Source organism: Mesoplodon bidens (genome assembly GCF_964165515.1).
Source record: "Mesoplodon bidens genome assembly, chromosome: 5".
Taxonomy (NCBI): Eukaryota; Metazoa; Chordata; class Mammalia; order Artiodactyla; family Ziphiidae; genus Mesoplodon; species Mesoplodon bidens.
The window spans coordinates 8,683,159-8,704,533 of NC_138161.1; the positions used below are offsets into that span (position 1 = coordinate 8,683,159).

Below are 21,375 nucleotides of genomic sequence, written 5' to 3' on the forward strand. Positions count from 1 at the left end.
CAATAATGCCAAACGAGTATCAACACTATAAAGTTTCTGTGAGTTTTAATGTTACTGAAATCTGAAATCTAGTCATCTGTATTAACTCATAATTTTGCTAATATGTAGCATCTAACCCCTGAAACCATGCAGCACGCCAAGATTCGATTTTAATATTCCTGCGCTAAAGACCTTATATTTACTTACTCTTATTAATTTTTACTTTTCTGACTAGTATTGGCAATCTCATTTTGCCCCTTTCATCTCAACTTTTATTCAGGGGCTCAGGTTTCCTTTCCAGACTCTCAAGAAAATTTCAGAACTAGAAATTTCAGAGATGGCTCCATTGGACAATAGCTGTGATTTTTGTCAGCCCATTTTACTGAGTATTTAGACCTGTACTTGTACTATACTGACCTAGAAGAAAGCTGCTTTGTTTTACCATATTAGTACACCATCAGAATGCAGTACTGAAATGTAAGCCCACTGAGAACAAGGGCTTTACCTCTTTTGTTCACTACCCTGTCCCTGGTGCCTGGAACACTATCTGATACATGGTGCGCATGCCAAAAATATATGTTGACTGAATGATTATATTATTTCTACTGTTTTGGCAGTAAGTATATATAAGCCACACAAATTAGTATCTCAGTATTTTGTTACAGTTTCATTGCTAATGAACTGCTTGATTTTTACTTAAATATTAATCACTTTAAGAATGTGACCCTGTTGTCAACAAGGTAGGATAACTGTGTTTCTTTCTATACTTGATTATCTTTGTGAGTTTCTTAATTGACGTCTATCACATACAATAGATTGCTCTTTTCACTGCAAGTTTCTCTGAGACCTTAGCCGCCATCACAATCAAGATATGGAAGAGTTCCGGCACTCCCCCAAGTTCCCTCGTGTCCTCTGTACTCAGCCTCTTGCCCCACACGCGCCCCAGCCTCAGGCAATCACTGATGTGGTTTTAATCCCTATAGTTGGCCTTTTGCAGAAAGTCACATATGTGACATAAATACAGTTGTACAACAGGCAGCCTTTTGAATCTGGCTTTACCACTTAGCATAATGCCTTTGAGGCTCATTCAAGTTGCCGTGTGTGTCAGTAGTTTGTTCCTTTTTATTGCTGAGTTGTCTTCTCTTTCATGGATGTACCACTGTTCCTCCATTGGCCCGCTGAAGGACACTTGGGTGATGATGAGTGAAGTTACAAGAAATATTTGCGTACAGGTTTTTGTGTGAACAAAATCTTCGATTTCATTTGAGTAACATCTAGGAATGGGGTTGCTCAACAGCATTGTCTTGGTCTTAATGATAGATAGGAAATGATGCATCTCTTCAAAATTCTGCTTTCTAGAACCTTAGTAAACACCACACAGTACTGGCCCATTACTTAATATGTGGAGAAATATCTGGTGATTGTTTATTCTGTTTTAAAACACGATGGAAAACAGTTGTTTTACAGAAAAATGGAGATGGGGACACCTAAGAAGTTGAAATCTCTTCAATGGGTCTGATTTCCCTTTTGCAACCAAAACGGGTCTCTCAGTGCCACCAAGAAGGACGAGAGTCTTTCAACAAGCAAAAGTCCACTTGTGTTTTCCCACCCAGCGCAGTGATTCACCTTGTGATTTTTTTTATGTTAGTGAACTGCTTAACACATTTGGTTCACTGTCTGTAAGTGAAAGGGCAACTCACGCTTGGGGTACAGGATCTCTAGGCCGACGTGGTATAAGAATCCTAGGCGTTGGGCTTCCCTGGTGGCGCAGTGGTTGGGAGTCCGCCTGCCGATGCAGGGGACACGGGTTCGTGCCCCGGTCTGGGAAGATCCCACGTGCTGCGGAGCGACTGGGCCCGTGAGCCATGGCCGCTGAGCCTGTGCGTCCGGAGCCTGTACTCCGCAAAGGGAGAGGCCACAACAGTGAGAGGCCAGCGTACCGCAAAAAAAAAAAAAAAAAGAATCCTAGGCGTTTCTAAGAGTATTGCTGAAATGTTAAGAAGGAAGGACTTGTTCAGAGACTCAGAGGACTCCTGGGGACAGCGATGGCTGTGGAGGCTCCTCATGCTGCTTGGGACCATCAGAAAGAAAATATTAGAGAGAGAGCGGCTGAGGCATTAACTCGGAGACTTTTACTTCCCTAGCAGTTTTGTTCAAGTCCAAAGTAAGAGGTGATCCGGAGAATGTGACTTTCTAGCGTACAGTCTTCAGATCTTTTCCTGAGGAAGACCACTGTGCCCTTGGGTCATCAGCATTTAAGGGGCTTAGAACTTTGTACATTTTTACACTTCGAGGTCACCCAGCCTGGGATTGATCTTACTTTAAACTTGATTTATTATGTTACCAGTTAACATCTGTGCAGGTGGTTTAAAATTCTTGAGTTCCAGAATGGATGCGCCTGCCCTCCTTTGTCCATCAAGGTCCTCTCCTATGGGGCAACTAAAAGCTCTCGATTTCTTGTCATTTCTGCCAAAGTTATTTCATGCATATGCAAGTAAATATATATAAATGTTCTTTTTCTCCCCATTTTTCACAATGGTGCAACATGCAGCCTTTTAAAAAAAAGAACATATATGTACTAATATGAATATCTCCAAGATATTAAAGGGAAAACCACCATTTTCTTATCGTTGGAATTTAGGTTGTTTACATTCTTTTGTTATTACGAACAATGTTGCAGTGAGTAACTACTGTACATAATCATTTCAACGTGCAAATGTCTTTGAGGAAAATTCCTAAAAGTGGTATTGCTGGGCCCAGGTGTTTGTAAAATGTTTTCGGTTTTGCCAAATGGCCCGTACAAGACTGTGGTATTCTCAGCTACCCTTAGCAATGTATGAGAGTGCCTGTTGCCCCCTCCCCTACCATAGTATGATCACATATTTTGGTCTTTGCTAATCTGATAGGTGGAAAATGGCACTTAGGATAGTTTTAATGATCATTTCTCATGTTATCATTGATATTGAGCATTTTTTCTTGGGCTTAGGAGCAATTTGCTTTTCCTTTTCTGTGACCTGTTTTCGTATCATTCAATTTTTCTATTAGGTTGTTAGGTGGTTTTTGTTTTGTTTATTTTTTAGGAGTTCTTAAAATATTAGTGAAATTAGCCTTTTACCTGTTTTATTAAGTTGCTTAAAATATTAGAGAAATTAGCCTTTTACCTGTTATATTAAGTTGCATTATTTCTCTAGTTTATCATTTATATAAGTGATGTTGCTTGTAATCACTTTTATGTAACAAACTATTTTTGGTTGTATTTGTAGTCATTTATTATTGAGTTTTGAGTCATTCTTAGAAAGGCCTTTGCCACTTTGATATGATAAAAATCATTCCCTGTGGTTCTAAAATTTTGGTTATTCAATTTTTACATTTAAGTCTTCGATGCACTTAGAACTTTTTACCTGCAAAGGTTTGCAGTATGGATCCAACTTAATTTTTTTTGCCAGTTTTCTGGACAGTTTTTCCCCCCAGATCTCTGGCTGGTTTTCCAGTACTTTTTAGTGAATATTCCAACTTTCCCTCTGGATTAAAATGTTTCCTTTATCATCTACTAAATTCCCGTATATCTGGGTTTATTTCTGGAGTTTCCGTCTTGTTCCATTGACCTTTCAGCCTGTACATGCCCTGCACCTCACTTTGTAAGTTTTTGAGACGTTATAATATCTCGTAGGGCTAGTCCCCCTCATTTCTCCTCATAAATAAATAAAATTTATTTATTATTCCAGATGAGTTTTAAAATCAGCTTGTCTAGTCTGTCTCACCCCAGCCCACCTCTAAAAAAGAAAAAACAATTCTGATGTTGTTTTCTTTGGATTATGTTACCTTTATAGACTGAAAGTAGACATGTAAAGGGTGTAAAAACATGGTGTGGCTTTCCATTTGTTTCTTTTGTGCCCTTCAGCTGTGTTTTAAGTTTTCATCTTCTAAGGGTTTTAGACATTTCCTGTTAAATTGATTTATAATGTTTTAACTTTTTGTTGGTTTTAAAAAGAAAGTATTTTCTTCCAATGTATCTTCTCATTGATAGTTGTTGTGTACATGTTGCCTTATTGATTTCTGTATATTAATTTTGTACCCAGCTATCTTCCTTCCTGAAATTCTCTTCATGTTGATAGTTTTCAGTAAATTCTCTTGGGTTCTTTCAGGCATGCAATCGTGTCATCTACAAATAATAATAATTTTGCCTCCATTTCAGTTCATACTTCTTTCTCTAGTTTCATTGCATTAACTAGTACATATAGTACGTTAATAGTGATGATAGTGGTCATCCTTGTTTTATTCCTGACTTAAATGCAATGTATTTCATTTCCCATTAAGTTTGATGCTGGCTTCTGGGTAAGGAAATATCCTTCTATTCTTATTTTACTAATAAGAATTTTATCAAGAATGGATATTAATTTTAGCAAGTGACTTTTTAGCATCTATGGAAATGACTATACGATTTTTCTCTAGAGAGCTATTAATTGTGAGTTGTATTAATAGTTTTCCTCAACAGTTGAGCTATCCATACATTCCTGGACTAAATCCCACATACTTATGGTGTAATATTCCTTTAAGTTGCTACTGGGTTGTATTGCTAATATCTTATATAGGGCTTTTGCACTGGTATTTATAAGTGAGAAAAATCTAGTTTTCTTTTTGTATGGGTGTGTTGTGTGTATAGATATTGTCTTACTGTGGTGTCACTGATATATTTGCTTTATTTTTTAAAAGAAATTCTTTACTTTTTTGTGTTTTGGAGTAGTTTAACATTGGAATTTTCTGTACTTTACACATTTGGAAATGATCTGTGGAAGTCTCTGGGCCTGGTGCTTTGGGGGGGCTTATATATAACTTTCTCTGATTTTTCTATGGTGATTTATTTGTTTAGCTTTCCTGTCTCTTTTGGAGTTAGTTTGGGTAAATTATATTTTCCTAGAAAAGTAATTCACTTTACCAACTTTTCAGATTTACTTATATGCAATTGAACAATGTGTTCTTTTATTCTTATTTTAATTACTGCTCTATCTTTGATATTTTTTATTTCTCGATTAGATTAATAATTTGCTTTGCTATTTTTTTCCCTAAAGAAAGACCTGTTGGACTTACTGCATTCAGGGTGTGGAGGTCAGCATGTTGTGTATTGAGTTCAATTAGTTATACTTTACTGATGTGTAACTAAGGTGCTTATATCTTTTCTTCTTTTTGTCCTCTTTTCCATCCTGGCTAAGGGGGGTAAATTAACATTTCCCACAATGAATGTGTTTTACTCAGTTTTCTCCTGTATCCCCTGTGGTTTTTGCTCTGAGTGTTGATGCTGTGTTATTTGATCCACAGATAGTGATGCCGCATGTCTCTCCTGTGGGCTGTACCCTTTAAAAGCATACAGTGCCCTTCTTTGTTGGTTTAATCCTTCTTTCTCAGAACTCAGCCTTGTCTGATATTAAGATTACAGCCCGCGATTTATTTCTTCCATTTGCTTCATATACCTTTGCTTATCCTTTCTTCCTCAACCTTTCCAAATCCACCCTCACCCCTGCCGTTTTTAGGTGCTTCTTTGTCGTACAACATAAAATTGGGTTTTGCTCTGAGATAAAATCGGAACGTCTGTTTTTTAATAGGTATTAATTTAGCCTGTTTATTAATATGACATATGGGGCTTCCCTGGTGGCGCAGTGGTTGAGAGTCCGCCTGCTGATGCAGGGGACACGGGTTCGTGCCCCGGTCCGGGAAGATCCCACATGCCGTGGAGCGGCTGGGCCTGTGCGCCATGGCCGCTGAGCCTGTGCGTCCGGAGCCTGTGCTCCGCAAAGGGAGAGGCCACAACAGTGAGAGGCCCGTGTACCGCAAAAAAAAAAAAAATATATATATATATATATATATGACATATGTTTGGCATTAATTCTGCCACTGGTGCTATGTTATCATTTGAGGGATTGGTTTTTTTTTTTTAACATTTTTAAAAATATTTATTTTATTTATTTATTTGGCTGCACTGGGTCTTAATTGCGGCAGGCAGGCTCCTTAGTTGCAGCTCGCCAGCTCCTTAGTTGTGGCATGCGAACTCTTAGTTGCAGCATGCGTGTGGGATCTAGTTCCCTGACCAGGGATCGAACCCGGGCCCTCTGCATTGGGAGCGTGGAGTCTTAACCACTGTGCCACCAGGGAAGTCCTTGGGGTATTGTTTTGTAAGTAGCTTTTAGAACATCTGCCTCTCTACAGTCTTACTTGCTTTATGTTGTTTGTATGATCTTCTAATAATTTGCAGTTTTATTATAACTCTTATCCTTACAGCTTTTTATTGTACCCCAGATCTTCTCTGTTTTAGATGTTATTTATTAATTCTCTACTGTGGACAATGATGAAGTTAGTATGGCTCCTCTTCGTTCCTTCTCCCTTCTCTTCTACCAACTGATCTTAGTTATTTACAAGTATTACCTTTATTGGTGTTTAACTTGTTAACTTTATTTGCACAACATTATTTGATTTATTAACTTTATTTTTTTGACGATAAATGGATTATTTATTTATTTATTTATTTATTTATTTTTGATTTATTAACTTTAAATCAGCACGGTGCAGTAGGACTCTCTGTGATGATGTGAATGTGCTATTTATCTGCCCTGTCTGTTGTGATAGCCACTAGCCATAATGTGGCTTGCAAGCAGTTGAAATGTAGCTAGGGCAACGGAGGACCTGAACTTTAAATTTTCCTTAATATTAATTAATATAAATTGAAGTTTAAATAGCCACCTATGGCTAGTGACTACCGTATTGGAGAGCATGGTTTCAGTGATACGTTTTTCAACCCGAGCTGTCAAGGACAAGGAAGCCGCGTACATCGTGCTGCCTCCCACTCTCTAGCCCCTTAGTTGCCCAGCTGGTGTTATTGAAGTAGTTTCTGCGCTGCCAGGACTTGCACTCTGCGCTCTCACCATAATCATCACGTACGTCTTAGTCTTCTTCTTTCAGTTGAATGGATCCAGTCCTCACAATTGGTTCTTTTTTTTTTTTTTTGCAGTACGCGGGCCTCTCACTGTTGTGGCCTCTCCCGTTGCGGAGCACAGGCTCCGGACTCACAGGCTCAGCAGCCATGGCTCACGGGCCCAGCCGCTCCGCGGCATGTGGGATCCTCCTGGACCGGGGCACGAACCCGCGTCCCCTGCATCGGCAGGCGGACTCCCAACCACTGCGCCACCAGGGAAGCCCACAGTTGGTTTTTTTGATGCAGGGTTTCTCTTGAAGAGTTATAGTTCACTATCTAGTCAGTTCCTCAAGAAGGCTTTTTATGCAGTGCTCCTTGGGGTTTTGTTTGTTTGCTTTTGCACATTTAAAACTTCTTTTATATGTGAGCAACTGTTGAGGTAAATATAAAACCCTAGTATCATCACACTTTGTTTCCTTGAGCATTGCTGTACTTTCATTTTGGATTGTATTTTGCTGTAAAGAAGTCTGCTTTTCCCCCTCTTGTAAGGGACTTTTCTTTTGCCTGACTCCTAAAGAATTCTTTCTTTTTTTAAGTAGAATAGTTTTACTAGAGTCTTTTTTCTTAACCGTTCCTAATCCATTTGCTTTTTCAGTATTTAAAACTTACATCAGTAAATATGTTGTGTTCCATTATTTCAGTTTTCTTATTTGGGAACTTCATTATGCATATGTTGGATGTTCCTCATGGTCTCTTGTATTTATCTTTTTCTCTGGTGATTCTTTTTAATTCTTTCTTAAATTTTCACACGATTTGTTTGAATTTTCCCATTTCTGTCCTGTATGTATTTTGAGCCCCTTTCAGTTTCACCTCGTTTTCTGTGATGGTTTTGTTTTATTTTTTCCTTCCACTTCTTTTCTGAGCTTTTCTTATATTTTTTATCTCTTTCTTTTGCCTCACCATCTTATCCCTGAACTCTCATAGCTCTGTCTTGTGTTCATCCCTCATAGAAGCAATGGCATCATGTCATTTAAAAATTCACGGTGAAATGCACGTTCACAGTTTCCATGTGCTTGATGGTGCTGTCTTTTTCTGGTGGGTGGTCGTTTATCCGAGCAGTAAACATCGAGTGCCTGCTCTTGCTGTCACCCTACCCTTGTGGAGTTTACATTCCAGGAGTACAGATGATAAGGAAAATAGATAAGCACCTATGGAGTATTTTAGAAGGCGACAAGTGCTGCAGAGCAAAGTTAGGGAGGGGGGATAAGTGAGTGTTGGAAGGGGGTAGTGCAGTTTTAATAGGAGTGGTCAGGGGAGTCCTTATGAGGATGTTGTCATTTGAGCACCAACTTGATGGAGAGGAGGGAGCGAGTGTGAGGGAAAAAATTATCCATGGCCCTTGTTGAAGATGGTAAAGCAGACTTTATTCAGGGGGGAACTGTGGCCATAGATGTAGGGACCACTGCAGTGGGGTCTTGCCGTGGGGAAAAGAGGCTCGACTCTGAGTGCAGTGTGGGCAGGTGGTAATTATCGCCAGGGAGCAGAGTGGGGGGGTGCTCACTGGATGGAAAATTACTGAGAAGAAACATCAGGAGGGTAAAGGAATAAACCAGCTCACAGGGTTCTTGCTGAAGGCAGGCCAGGTCCATCAGACACCCCGCGGGGCCAGGAGAGGTGGATAATGAGGAACCTGGTCAGGTGTTGAGGGTGATGGATATGGAGGATGGTTAAACTGACTTAGCAGAATTCTTGCGACAATCGGACGAGATGCAGAGAGGAACACGGAAATGAAAAGCCGAGGCCTGGCTGAAAGAGAGCTCAAGAGAGGCTGAGTGGAGTTTGGTCAAGGAGACAGTCTCTGTCACGAGCCACGTGGGTTCTGGAAGAAGAGCATCCAGGTGGGGGCAGGAGTGTGTGCGCACGTCCTGAGGCTGGATGAGGGGCCCGGACGGTGGAGAGGAGTGGCAGAGGGGGAGGGTTTAGAGATGGGGTCACACAGGTGGGGCGGGAGCCCCCCGTCTGTAGGGCCGTGGAAATGACTGGCCTTTACCCTGTGGAGTTCCTTTACGTAGAAGAGCAGAGGTGCTTGGCTCTCTCAATGTCTCCTCCTTGCAGGAGATGGTTTACTCCGGGACCGCGCGGGCTGAGGTTTGACCTGAGTCTCTCTAACCTTTACCCCCGCCCCCCGTATGTGAGAAGCAGCTGCGGGGCGGGTCACACAGCTCCTGCTTCCCGCGCGGGGCGTCGGGAGGCTCCCTCCCGGGTGCCCCTCACCTTCCAGAAGCGGCTTCCTGCAGCCGCGGGCCTCACCTCGGCTTTTGACTGCGCGGCCCCTGCTCGTCTCTTCACCTATTTCACGGCACTTAGCCGTCTCCGTGCTTCACCGAGAAGGGCGTTTGTGGTTTTGGGTCTTGTTCTTCTGGGTGATTTCCAGGAGGCCGGGCGGGGGGCGTTGCTGACTCGACGCTGCCCTCCTGCAGCCCAGAGCCCTAATTATGGGTTTGGCATTAGATTCCGGAGAACAAAGAAGAAAAGAGTCGTGGAGTCCGCCAGCGGCCTCTTCCGTTTAGAGAACACAGAGTTACAAGCCGCAGCCTCTCAGCCCCCTCGGGAAGCCTCGGCGGCGGCTTCTGCGGAGAAAGCCGGCGGCCGGTCTGCCGGGGAGACCCGGAGCCTTTGGGCGCCCCCGCTTCTGGTTTGGCTCTGGTGCCGGGGTTCCAGGCCTTCCTCTGGACTCGGCTCCTCCGGGCAGAGCCCGGAGCCCCCCTGCTGCGGGCCGGCCGCGGGCGCCGCGCGGGACGCGCCCCCCAGCAGGGCCCGGCTTCTGCCGATGCTGGTGGGAGCGTGGCGGCTGCGGGTCCCCTCCGAGGGCCACACGGGCGGGCCAGAGCGCCGGGATCTGTCTCCTCGTGTCGGCTACGCGCGCACGAGTGCGGGGCCTGCGTCTCTCTCCGTTTCGTAACCTGTCTCAGGGCAGGGGCCTCCATGCTGGCGTGACAGAAGCCTTGGCTCTTCTCACCCCGAAAATCAGCACACACTGTACATTGCTTCCGGGGTTCATTGTCGTCCTTACGTCCAGGAGGGGCTCCTCTTTGAAATCATGGCCCTCAGTGAGGGACCCCCGCTTATCACGTCACGGTACCAGCGAGGTACCCTCGCTGTCCACGGCCCTGACTTCTTTTCTCCCTGTTGAGCCTTCTAGGTGGGAGTCTGAGCGGGAAGTTCTTGGTGAGGTCTTGGGTTCTCCTTAATTTCAGTTACACAAATTATTCTCTCCTCTCTCACCAGGATTAACCAAGAATTGTCTGGTACACCTAAAACAAATACAGTGTTGTATGTCGGTTATACCTCAGTTTAAAAAAGCAAAAAGAAGTGTCAGTCGTCTTCTTACCATGGGTCTTAACTCTTTGTTGAAATATATTTTAAAATTCTTGGCTCCATGGGCTGTGCTTGGACTCATTCTTTATCCTTCTTATGTTGGTAGGGATTGAATGGACCTGTGTATTGTTAGAATGCCTAATTTACCTGCAAATTTTATATTAATTTTTTATTCTCTCTACTGTATTTCTTAATTGAAATCAAGGAATGACAAAAGAATCATAAAATATTTACTCTGCTAATTTCCAGGGTACTTCACTGCTTTTTCCTTCTTATGCCATAGGGATTAAGGAAGGAAACAGTTCTATTGATGTCGTGATTATAATATGGTATTCAGTGGTCAACCCAGATCCTGTTCCCATGAGATTAACTGAATACGTTACGATTAAATAGAAGCAGAACCAAGTACTATTGTGTTGTTTAATTGATAAAGTTCATGAAATTGTTTTCTCTGATTTTAATTCTGGGGCATGCTAGTAAAGCATATTTCTTAAAATATACTAGTGGATTTAAATTCTTAAAAATTACATTTTTAAATTTCATTTAGGTTGTACAAAAAATTAATAGAATTAATTTTAATTAAATTTGAAAGTAAAATTAGTATTTCAGAAGGGTTTTCACTTAAATTCTCTTACGAGCTTCTTATGTCAAGAACAAAATGAGTTCTGCCCCTTGAATTCTGCTTAAAAGGGAGCTGAGAGTGTTTGTTTAATTTAGACTTCAGCGCTTTGGGATGGGGAATGGGAAACAAAGCCAAAATACTTGGCATATTTAAGGGACGTTAGAATAGTCCCCGCTCCCAAAATTTCACATAATGTGAGAACTTGGTGAAAGTTTTTTCACCAGATGACTAGAGAAAATAAAAGGTAAGCAGATTTAAACGCCAGGAGGACAGATGTTTTTAATGCTTTGATCTGTGGGGCCATTTTTAGTTTTTGTTGTTTTTCTTTTTTTCGTCTTTTTGTCATCAGTTCTGCCATCACATTACCACTTGAGAACAGTCACAAACCGTTTCTCGAGGTCATTTCAGAAACACGTTGTTTTGTGTCTATTGTGGATTTCCTTTGGTTGGTGCTAGTTAATCTTCTCAACTTCCTGTTCCACTCAAACCCCAGTGGCAACTTGAGACCATCAAGCCCACGGTGACAGGAAGGACTGTAGTTAATGTCCATAGTCTATGACTCAGTGATTATCGCCAGAGAAGTGAATGGATGCTCTGTTGTGAAGGCTTTCTTAAATGATTCATGAACCAGGGAAATCTGGGCTCAACTGTCCACCAGCGGGAAGCAGGACACAGAGGGGCTGGGGGCTTAGTGAAGGGCCGTGTGGCCGTCGGGTGGTACATCCACGACTGCCAGGCCCCCCACGAGGCTCTCTGGGCAGAGGAGACCCGACCAGCAGCCATGCTCAATTACTCATGCGTTTGACAGTGTGTAATCATCTTAGTCAGCATAATTGAGAAAGAACCTAAAGAAAAGGGTCTTATTGTGTCATATTCCTTCTGAGGAGATCGTCATACACGCTCCTTTGTAATGGTCGGTGAATCTGCCATTCCCCCAGGCCCTTCTCTTTGCCCTTTTGAAATCAGACATTTGTTTGGATTCTCCAGTGGGAACGAAGGTGTGTCTGGAAGGCGGTGATGGGATGAGATTCCTCGCCCTGCTCCCCCGGGACCCCCCAGGGCTGGCCCTTCCCCATCCTGCTATCCAGGCATCTGGTCTGAGATAAGCACTCAGTGAGTGTCTGCATCTTTGAGCAAATTGACGGTTACGGAGGCTGACTTTGCTAGTAAACCAGGTGGATGAAAGAGCCGTGCTAACGTGTTGGGTGGCTGTCTTCCCTCCCCCAGGAAATGCTCTCCGGGGTGGTGGTCGTATCTGGGAAGGATTCAGTCCAGCACCAGGGAGTCTCCTTGACCGTGGAAGGAACCGTGAACCTCCAACTCAGTGCCAAGAGTGTGGGTGTGTTCGAAGCATTCTATAATTCTGTTAAGGTAAGAATGCTAGCGTTGCACGTTTGTAGTTCGTTTTTCAAACGTCTGTGGTGGTTTATACTTGCTGTCTGGCTTGTTATTTGTCGCTATTTTGCAAGGAATGGTGGTAGTTATGCTTTTACTATTTACTAATCAAACTGAAAAAACATTCAGATGTTTTGATTTTGAATATATTCTGTTATTGAAAGTCTGCTTGTTTTTATTCCCATTAGACAGGATTAGGGGAGCTTTAGGGGGACTGATTTCAGCCATTAAAGAGCCTAGCGCTTGGAGAAGTCGCGCCTGGGACTCTGGCACTTACCTTCCTAAAACAGAGCTGTTATTTTAACTGTTACTTTAATCCAGCTGCTGTTGGATATGGCGTTCAGGTAAGATGCAGGTAGAGCCATTCTTTTCTGTCACTTAAAGTTCTGTGTTCTAGAAAGTGAAATCTTTTTTCTATACTTATAGTTTCCTTTTCCTGAAGGACATATTATTAACTCTTTAAGTTTTGAAGGGGAAAGAGTTGAGAGGAAAGAAAGGTTCATTAAAAGTATTCAGATTCAGGACCTTCCCGGGTTTTTCCACAGTTTTCTTATTTTCTTCCATCAACACTTAGAGACTCACTTCAGAAGCTGTGGATTTTCTCAAAGTGGTTGTACATCAATGGCTTAGAGTACCTTAACTAAGGAAGGTGTAACACCTGCCTTTTAGGCAGGTTCCAAGTGTGAGTACTGTTTCCCTCCAAGGGCCCAGCCGAGGAGGCCTACACAGGTGCCCTGGGCTGCACGAGGGCCCCGCGCCTTGCCAAGTGCCATGCACGCCTGAAGGGTGGAGGTGCCCGCTGGAAGGGTCGTTAGGACAGTCAACTGAGATACTTCGGGATAAGGGAGGGAAGTATATCAGTTCACTTCCTACTGTGCACCAAACACCTAGGCATCCAGTCCTGCAAATGAACCAGAGACCTTGGGCCGACTCACTGCTGACAGGGCACCAGGATGGTAGTGGCTGACGGCTGGGGTGTGGTGTCTCAGGAGATTATTTAATAGATGCAGTAACATGAAAGAAAGTGCATCAAGAAGTGCTTGTTGATGGACTGACTTGGGTTTTCTTTACAGCCCATCCAGATTATCAACAGTACCATCGAAATGGTGAAACCAGGAAAATTTCCCAGTGGCAAAACAGAAATTCCTTTTGAATTTCCTCTGCACGTGAAGGGTAACAGAGTTCTGTATGAGACTTACCACGGCGTGTTTGTCAACATTCAGGTGAGAGTTTCCTTATCCTGTGAAGCTGATTTCACAACTTTTCTTCTGCAAAACAGCTTGGTCTTTCTTTCACTGAAAGTTCATAGGTGGACCCAAGAATTTAATACTGTATTTATTGCTGAGCCCTCCCGTGTATATTCTGTACTGATTTCTCATTTTGCCCTGCAGAACATATTTTATGTATGACCATTATCTTTGATGGGGATCTAGGAGGACCCAAGCTGTAGCTTCTTTCCAAAATTCCGTTGTTTCTTTGGGGCTCTGTTCAGGCCACACTGACACTGTAAGGGGGGTGCTTTTATTGTTGGTAGTAGACATGCCCTCACTTCTCTCTGGCACCCACACTAACTTTTCTATTTTATACGTATAAATATCTCTTTGTTTCATACCCAAAGGCTCCCGCTCTGACATAGGCTTGTATTCTTTATTGAACAAACCTTGTAAATGAGGGGGAAGTGGATTTATGACTTCCCGTCTACCTCCGCTGGTTCAGGGTTCTTTTCACAGTCCCTATTGTTGTCTCAGGCGCAGTTTGGAGTCATGACTCAGAGCGAGAGAAAGAGAGCCTTTCCTTTATTCAGCGGAAAGAAAGGTACTTTTGTGTTATCAGCCTTGCAGCGGTTCCCCTGCTGGATGAGACAAAAGTATTTTGTCTTACGTATGTGCAAGAGGGCTGGCAGTTAGGAAATTTTTTGATTTATTAATTTTTAGCTGATAATCTGGTCTTGGTAGAGACCATTCCCCTGCTTAAAATGTAGCACTTTTAAAATAGAAATCCTCCAAACAGTTGTGAGAGTTTAACCAAAGGTTTGTCTGTATGTGAGTTTTATGTATGGCCTAAGAGATCGGTCAAGAAGAAACTCATGTAGTATGATGTACTCTATCGCAATAAATACCTTTCTGTAAAGAAAAACTTTTCTAGTCCTTTGTTGTCAGTGCACCTGTTCCAGGCAATAAATATCCTGGAGGCTTTGGGCGGCTCATAAGAAGTGACAATGAAGTGTCTAGGTTCAGAGGAGGCTCCTTGTATAGACATACAGGTCGCTGCTGTGGAGACCCGCATCCTCTGACCAGCTTTCTAGGTTGGGAATACTTTCACCATGAAAGAAAGTATTGCCTTTTTCCTTTTTAGCAAGACTGAAAATATCGCAAACGTTGCATTTTCAAAATTATTTTCTTCTCTTGCCAGAATCAGCATCAACCTGCTTTACCCACACAGTAGTTCTTTGATGCTGCTTATTTAGCAATAGAAGCATATATTCATTAGAAACTGAATAGAATAACATCAGATTTTCTGTGGTCATACTTCTTACTTGTCACTTTCTTTTCCTGTGTTTATCATTCTTGTTAAAAGATTAATTTGTTTAAAATAAAATTGGAAATCTCACCCTTTTCCAAGTATTGCCAAGAAACCAGACAGATGTACATACAAAACTTGGGTTCCTGTGTAGCTGTGTGTAAGTTGGAAACTAGTTAAAATGCAGAAGAAGAGTTAACATGTGGTTAATTCTTTAGTAAGGTAAATAATCACCCCGACCCCCTTTATTTTGGTGAGCAGGTTTTACCACTTTGAGGGTTAACCTCAGAATGCTACAACTTGGAATTCTGCACCTCCCCAAATATCTCATAAATTTCTGAAAACGTAGAGATGTCTTCTCAACCTCAAATTTATAAGAGCTTGTCACCTTACACTTACCACTAGATTCAACATTTATTAGAATTCTGCCACCTTTGTTTCATCTGTATTTTTCTTTTTCTGAATCATTTCAAAGTTAGTTACAGAATCTTGACAATTCATTTCAAAATACTTCAATATCTATCACCAAAAAATAGGGACATTCTTCTACATAATCCCAGTTAACTATTTTCATACCTGTCAGAATGAATAAATATTCCCCAATATCATCAAATTCTCAGCTCTTATTCAAATTGTCGTTGCTTCTTTTGAGAAATATACTTCTTGAGAGAAGCTAGGATTATAGCTTCTTGATCTCTTTTTCATTCATCAGTTCACTCAGTCACTCAGTCTCTAGAGATGGGGCTTTTTCTACCCTCCTTGTTGGACAGTGGGGCAGAGAGGTGCCCCACGGGGCGTCACCTTCTCAGTGCCATCGCTTCTGGAGCTTCCCGTGAAGCGTCCCGGGTGCGTGACTTGGGATAGAAAGTGTTGTTGTTGAGCCCTAATAACATCTTTCTCAAATTATACGGGTGCAAAGACATTTTACATTTATCCTCTGAATTGTGTTGTAGTAACATAATGTAAAAACAGGAAAAATCATAAGAGAGAATAAAGGATTTAAAATGTAGCCAGTATTAAATTGCCAACTTGCAGGGGCTGATTTCCTTGTAACTTCTCAGAGGGCTTGATCTTATTTGCTCTGATTCTTCTTCTCAGCCACCTTGCATCCATTTCTCATCCTATTCGTAGATAGAGCGTACAGGAAGCTGTCCGTGTTTCTAGTCGTCTTCTGTGCAGCCACTTTTTCCTTTAAAAGTTGTTTAAATCACGGGGAAGTTGTATTATGGTTGTTTTACTCTTGTGGCCATACTAGCAAGGTTTTATACTATAAAACACAAAATACAGCAGTACCAACATGTCTGCTGCAACTGTGTATCAGAACTAAATGATAGAGATGCTAGTCCTCCTGTTCACAGACTCCTTTCTAGGAGTCTGCTTTAAATCTGTTGACACGCGTTCTCTTTCCTCGTTCCTGTCGTGTGTTTACTGACAGTCGAAAAAATCAAATCTTGAGAGTTCCCCGGCAGTCCAGTGGTTGAGACTCCGCGCTTCTACTGCAGGGGGCACGGGTTCCATCCCTGGTCGGGGGACTAAGATCCTGCATGCTGCGCATCCATAAAGAAAAAAAAAAAAAAAGATCGAATCTTGCACCTCCTCTTGGAGCCCTGCTCAAGTCTGACCCTCCTGACCCCCTCTGACCTCCTGTAGCTCACACCGTGTAGATCACTCCTTAGTAACTGGGAAGAATCATGATAGAGCGAGAAGATCCAGGGCTTTGCAGCAGACAGATCAGACAGATCTGGGCTGGAGTTACAGTACTGCGTAAAGATTCAGAGCCTGGGTTTCAGCAGCAGGCAGGCAGGCAGGTATAAATTCAGATCCCAACTCTGTGACCCCAAGCAGGCTTCATGACCCCTCTTCCTGGGGGGTTGATGAGCCCTTGGTGTGAAGTACTTAGCGTAGTGCCTGGTGCATAGAACATGCCAAGTAAATATTTTCTGAATGATTAAATAAATGATTTAATGGTGACTATCCTTATATTTTGTCAACAGTTCTTACATTTGTATTATCAGAATTAATTGAGAAAGTACATGTGAAAGAACTTAACGTGGGACTTCCCTGGCGGTCCAGTGGTCAGGACTCCACGCCTCCACTGCAGGGGCCACGGGTTCCATCCCTGGTCCGGGAGCTAAGATCCCACAAGCTGTGCTGTGTGGCCAAAAAAAAAAGAAAAAAATTTTAATAACTTAACACAATTCCTAAAACATAACCTCAGTGTTTTTCCTCTTTCCTCCATCTTTCTCCCCTTCCCCCCACTTCCCACCAGCTGCCTTGTATTACTAATGATTGCTTTCACACTTAAAAACCTTCAGTGACCAAGAGTTGGTGCCCGTTACTCACACTGTTTCATCTGCAAGTTATAGAAATCCAGCTCAAACTGGCTTAGCCAAAAAAGGGATATTGGATCATGGAACTCTCAATTCCAGGGGACCATCTAGGCCAGGGCGGACACCATTCAGCCCCCAGCTTGGTGTTCTCGGGGGCGAAGCTGGTTGTTGGCCGGCGGCCGCAGGCTTACAATCTCCTGGCCTGGCAGCCCCAGCAGAAGGGACTGTTTCCCATGGCCCAGCAGCAGTCCTGCCTTTCTGGTCACTTCCACACCCCCGTGGGATGGGGGGAAATCAGCCCCGCCCAAAGCCCTGAGACTGAAAATGAGGAAGGGACGTTCCCATTGGGAAAACGATCAGGGAGACCAGGCAAAGCCCGAACAAAATGCTCCTATTGTAGGCAGCGTGTGGGCTGTACAGGAGAAAGACAATGGACATGCATACGTGCATGTATATATTGTATATTATACACACAAATATAGCATATACATATATGGTACAGCCCTCACTGAGCTTGTCTGGTTGGGGAGACCAGATTGAAATCTCGATAGAGAATATCTATATGTATATCTATATCTCTATATATATATATATATATGAAGGCCCTTGCAGACAAAGGTTGATTCTTTTTTTCTTTAATGTTTTAATCTCCCAGGAGTACCTTAAGTACATAGCAGCTTCTTGTTTAACGTGGACAGATTGGGCATAATAGTTGTAGCTTCTTTTTTTTTTTTTTTTTTTTTTTTTTTACGGTACGCGGGCCTGTCACTGTTGTGGCCTCTCCCGTTGCGGAGCACAGGCTCCGGACGCGCAGGCTCAGTGGCCACGGCTCACGGGCCCAGCCGCTCCGCGGCATGTGGGATCTTCCCGGACCGGGGCACGAACCCGTGTCCCCTGCATTGGCAGGCAGACTCTCAACCGCTGCGCCACCAGGGAAGCCCTAGTTGTAGCTTCTTGACTCAACTGTGCATATAGTTCCAGTTCTACAAATTATTTTAATGTTTTTCTCGGATGATTAAAACAACAGCTCAGTTTATCAAACATACATTCTGCGATTTTTTGCTTAAGATTCACATTAAGACAGTGCTGGTGCTGTCGAGTGTTGTTACCGCACAGTCTGTCGTGGACAGGGACGTGAAGGGACGGCCCCGGGTGGAGCCGAGCTTTCGGCTCGGGGCCCATTGCAGCAGGCGCACCGGCTGGGGCTAGTTCAGAGGGACAGCACAGGGACAGCAGAGGAGTTGAATACGGCCACGTTCAAAGCAAGCGTGATGCTCCGTCCCTTTCCTGTCCACGTTCTCTTGCTCGCAGGATACGTCTTTGCTGGCATACGGGGGAGGGCCGAGGGGAAGAACAGGACCGGCCGCTGGGGAAGCTGGCTAACGGACTCTGGGGCTTCCGTATACGCTCCTCTTTACGTGTGCATACATTTCAATTTTCTAAAATAACAATTTTGCAAAGACTTTCCCCTCTTTTTTCCTCCTCAGGTTAAGATATGAAGAGCTCATTTTGAGATGCCCTGGAGGCCTGAGCTCCAGGACTCTGAGCCCTGTCACTAGCATCGCTTCTCTTCCCCACGTGGGGCGCAGCTGTGCCCTTGCCCCGGCGCCCAGCGCGGTGCTGCCCGTGCAAAGGACCCAGCGAGCGAGAGCGATTTGGGGGCCGACCCACATCTCCCAGGGTGGCCTGTGAAGTCTAGATGCCGTCCGGGGGCTTGCAGTCCTGCTGCCTGTGTTTTCTCATCCTCACTACAAAACAGCTGCCGTTTTACCCAGAGCTGCTGTGTGCCAGGCCTTGGCTTATCCCGCGTGACCTCGCTGGGTCCTCACTCAGGTCGTGTTAGCGAGCAAGAAGCTGAAGCCCAGAGCAGCTGTGCCCCTCGTCTGGGCCCGTCCAGTAAGGCAGGTGACCGGCTGGGAGCTGCTGCTGCTCCAGGCCTGCGCTCGCTGCTCTGCCGCTCCGGCCTCTCCTGTGTTGCAGGGGACACTCTGCACCTGTGTTCCAGGGGGCCCAGCTACAGAGTGGCCATGGGAACGGGCTGAGCAATAACCTTAAAGTGTTTTTTTAATAGCACCGTTTTTGTTCTGAGCATTAACTCCCCCTATTATGTTTATTAATTTCATATAACATTAATAGGACACAGTTTCCCTAAAACATGTTGACTGACGTGCCTCTCTGTAAGAAATTCCACGATGAAAGCAAACCATCTGAAAGGATGTATTCTCCTCTGCCTTTCCCTCCAGTACACCCTGCGCTGTGACATGCGGCGGTCCCTGCTGGCCAAGGACTTGACCAAGACCTGTGAATTCATCGTTCACTCTGCTGTAAGCTGCACGCGGGGGCTCTGGGCTCAGTAATAGGAATCTTCTGTGGGGTCTGGGACTGGACCCCACTTACAAGCGATAGCCTGGTAGTGTTTCGTGGATGCTGGGGAGAGACTCGGGACTCCTGGGTTAGAGACAGGGGACTGGATTTCTCCCGGCATGGCCGGTGTCAGCATGTGTGTCATTCCCCTGGACCAGAGCCCTGTGGGGTGATGCCACGGGCCCAAAGGGGCGCTGCACCTGTGGGGTTTTGTGCCTCAGCTGCGGAACCCCAAGCTGGGGAATCCGCCTTTGTTACAGCAGGCAGTGAGCAAGCCTGCTCTTTGTCCTGGAGGGAGACATCACCTCGTCCCTCAAGGCAGCTTCGGCGAACAGCTGGGAGAAATGGCCCAGCCCAGGGAAAGAAGGTCAGGGCCTTGCATTCTCGGCCTGTGCAGCAAGAACATGCAGGGGTGCTCGGGCCGGGGTGGGGAGCCTCTCCTGACACCTTCTGCTAGTACTTTGCAGTGACAGAGTGTCCTTAAAACACGTGCCAGTGCTGCAGGTGACACGTGGTGGTGAGTAGTCGTGCCCACGGCCCTGGATTCCTTTGTGTCTCAGCCTCTCCAGATCCTTTGGGGCAGGGCCTTTTACACTACTATGAAATGTCCATGGGTATCTTTTAGTGATGATTAAGTGAAAATGTAAGACAGATTACTTGTGCATAAGATCGGCAAAATCACAGATGCCCTTGCATCATTTTTGTGACCTTTTAGGATTTCCAATATTTGTAGTTTCCCTGTTTATAAATTTTTAATAATCATAGTGTTAAGAATTTCTTTCAGCGATACAATATGTTATGTAAAATATAATGAAAATATTTTTCCTTTTTGGAAGTTAACTTGATTTAGATGGATATTTTCCCTTTCTCCATCAAGGGTTTTCAAAGTGAAGCAAAAAAACTTTTTCTCACATAGATTATGCCCTAAAAAAGTCACCTGCCATTTTATGTGCTAAATAAAAAGCGTCTCCAACTTCGTGAAGAAGAATGAGCCCAAGCCCAGGCCCCCGCCCAGAGCTGGGCCCGCAGACCCTGGCCCCCGGCCCGCGGGTGGCCGCAGAGCTCGGGCTTCCTCCCTGCTCCTGGGGTTCACCCGCACTCGGCCTTCAAGAGTCTTCGTGACTGATTTCACTAGAAGCCAAACCATGCTGTGACCTGTAGTGCATGAAGTTAAATATTCCTCTGTATACTGTGAGGAAGAATATATTATTCCCTAAAGAATATGTTCATGAAGCTATTAGTAAAAAGAATATATTCAAGAAGAATATTTCCTAGAATAAGCTTTTGGTGAGTGAGTGAACTTGGCACATCGGTCGGTGCCCTTTTTCCTCCACGGCTCCCCGGCCATCTGGGCGTCAGTGGCCTTTTGGCGCCAGCCCACGAGTAAAAGACACTGGGCAGGCCCGGTGAAGCTTGGCTGTATTGATGGATTCTGCACCTGTGTAATGCGGAGATGACCCTTGTTAACTCATCACGGCAACATATAATGAATTACGTTAACATAGACCTACTTACATTATAGGTGTGATTCCTCCTGGTAGACAGTTGTGCAGCTGAGTGGCTAACAGCACCGGCCTTGGAGCCAGGCTGCCTGGGTTTGGATCTCAGCTCTGCCCCGTGCTTGAGCCACTATTTGAGCCCTCTGTGCCTCACTGTCATCTGTGAAGTGGGACCAGGGCCAGTAACAGCACTGCACAGGGTCATGGTGCCGATTCAGTGGCTTTGATTCTCAGAAAGAGGTTCCACATAAATGTCTCCCAACGACACTGCTCTGTTTTTAAATTCTGGACCTGAAAGGGACCTTAGAGATGAAGAAGCCTGCCCCCCATCTTACAGATGAGGAAACTGAGTCACGGGGATGAGGACCTTGGACAGCACACAGC

At 44.2% G+C, this 21,375-nt stretch overlaps 1 protein-coding gene across 2 annotated transcripts in view; it reads left to right on the forward strand.

Annotated features, from left to right (window-relative positions):
* Positions 1 to 21,375, forward strand: part of VPS26C (VPS26 endosomal protein sorting factor C) — a 53,718-nt gene that overhangs the window by 22,769 nt on the left and 9,574 nt on the right. For both annotated transcript variants that reach the window (XM_081235987.1, XM_081235988.1), the window contains exons 2-4: positions 12,111 to 12,254; positions 13,352 to 13,501; positions 19,372 to 19,452. In XM_081235987.1, the coding sequence (XP_081092113.1) occupies positions 12,111 to 12,254; positions 13,352 to 13,501; positions 19,372 to 19,452 (375 nt within the window). The remainder of the gene's footprint in view (positions 1 to 12,110; positions 12,255 to 13,351; positions 13,502 to 19,371; positions 19,453 to 21,375) is intronic.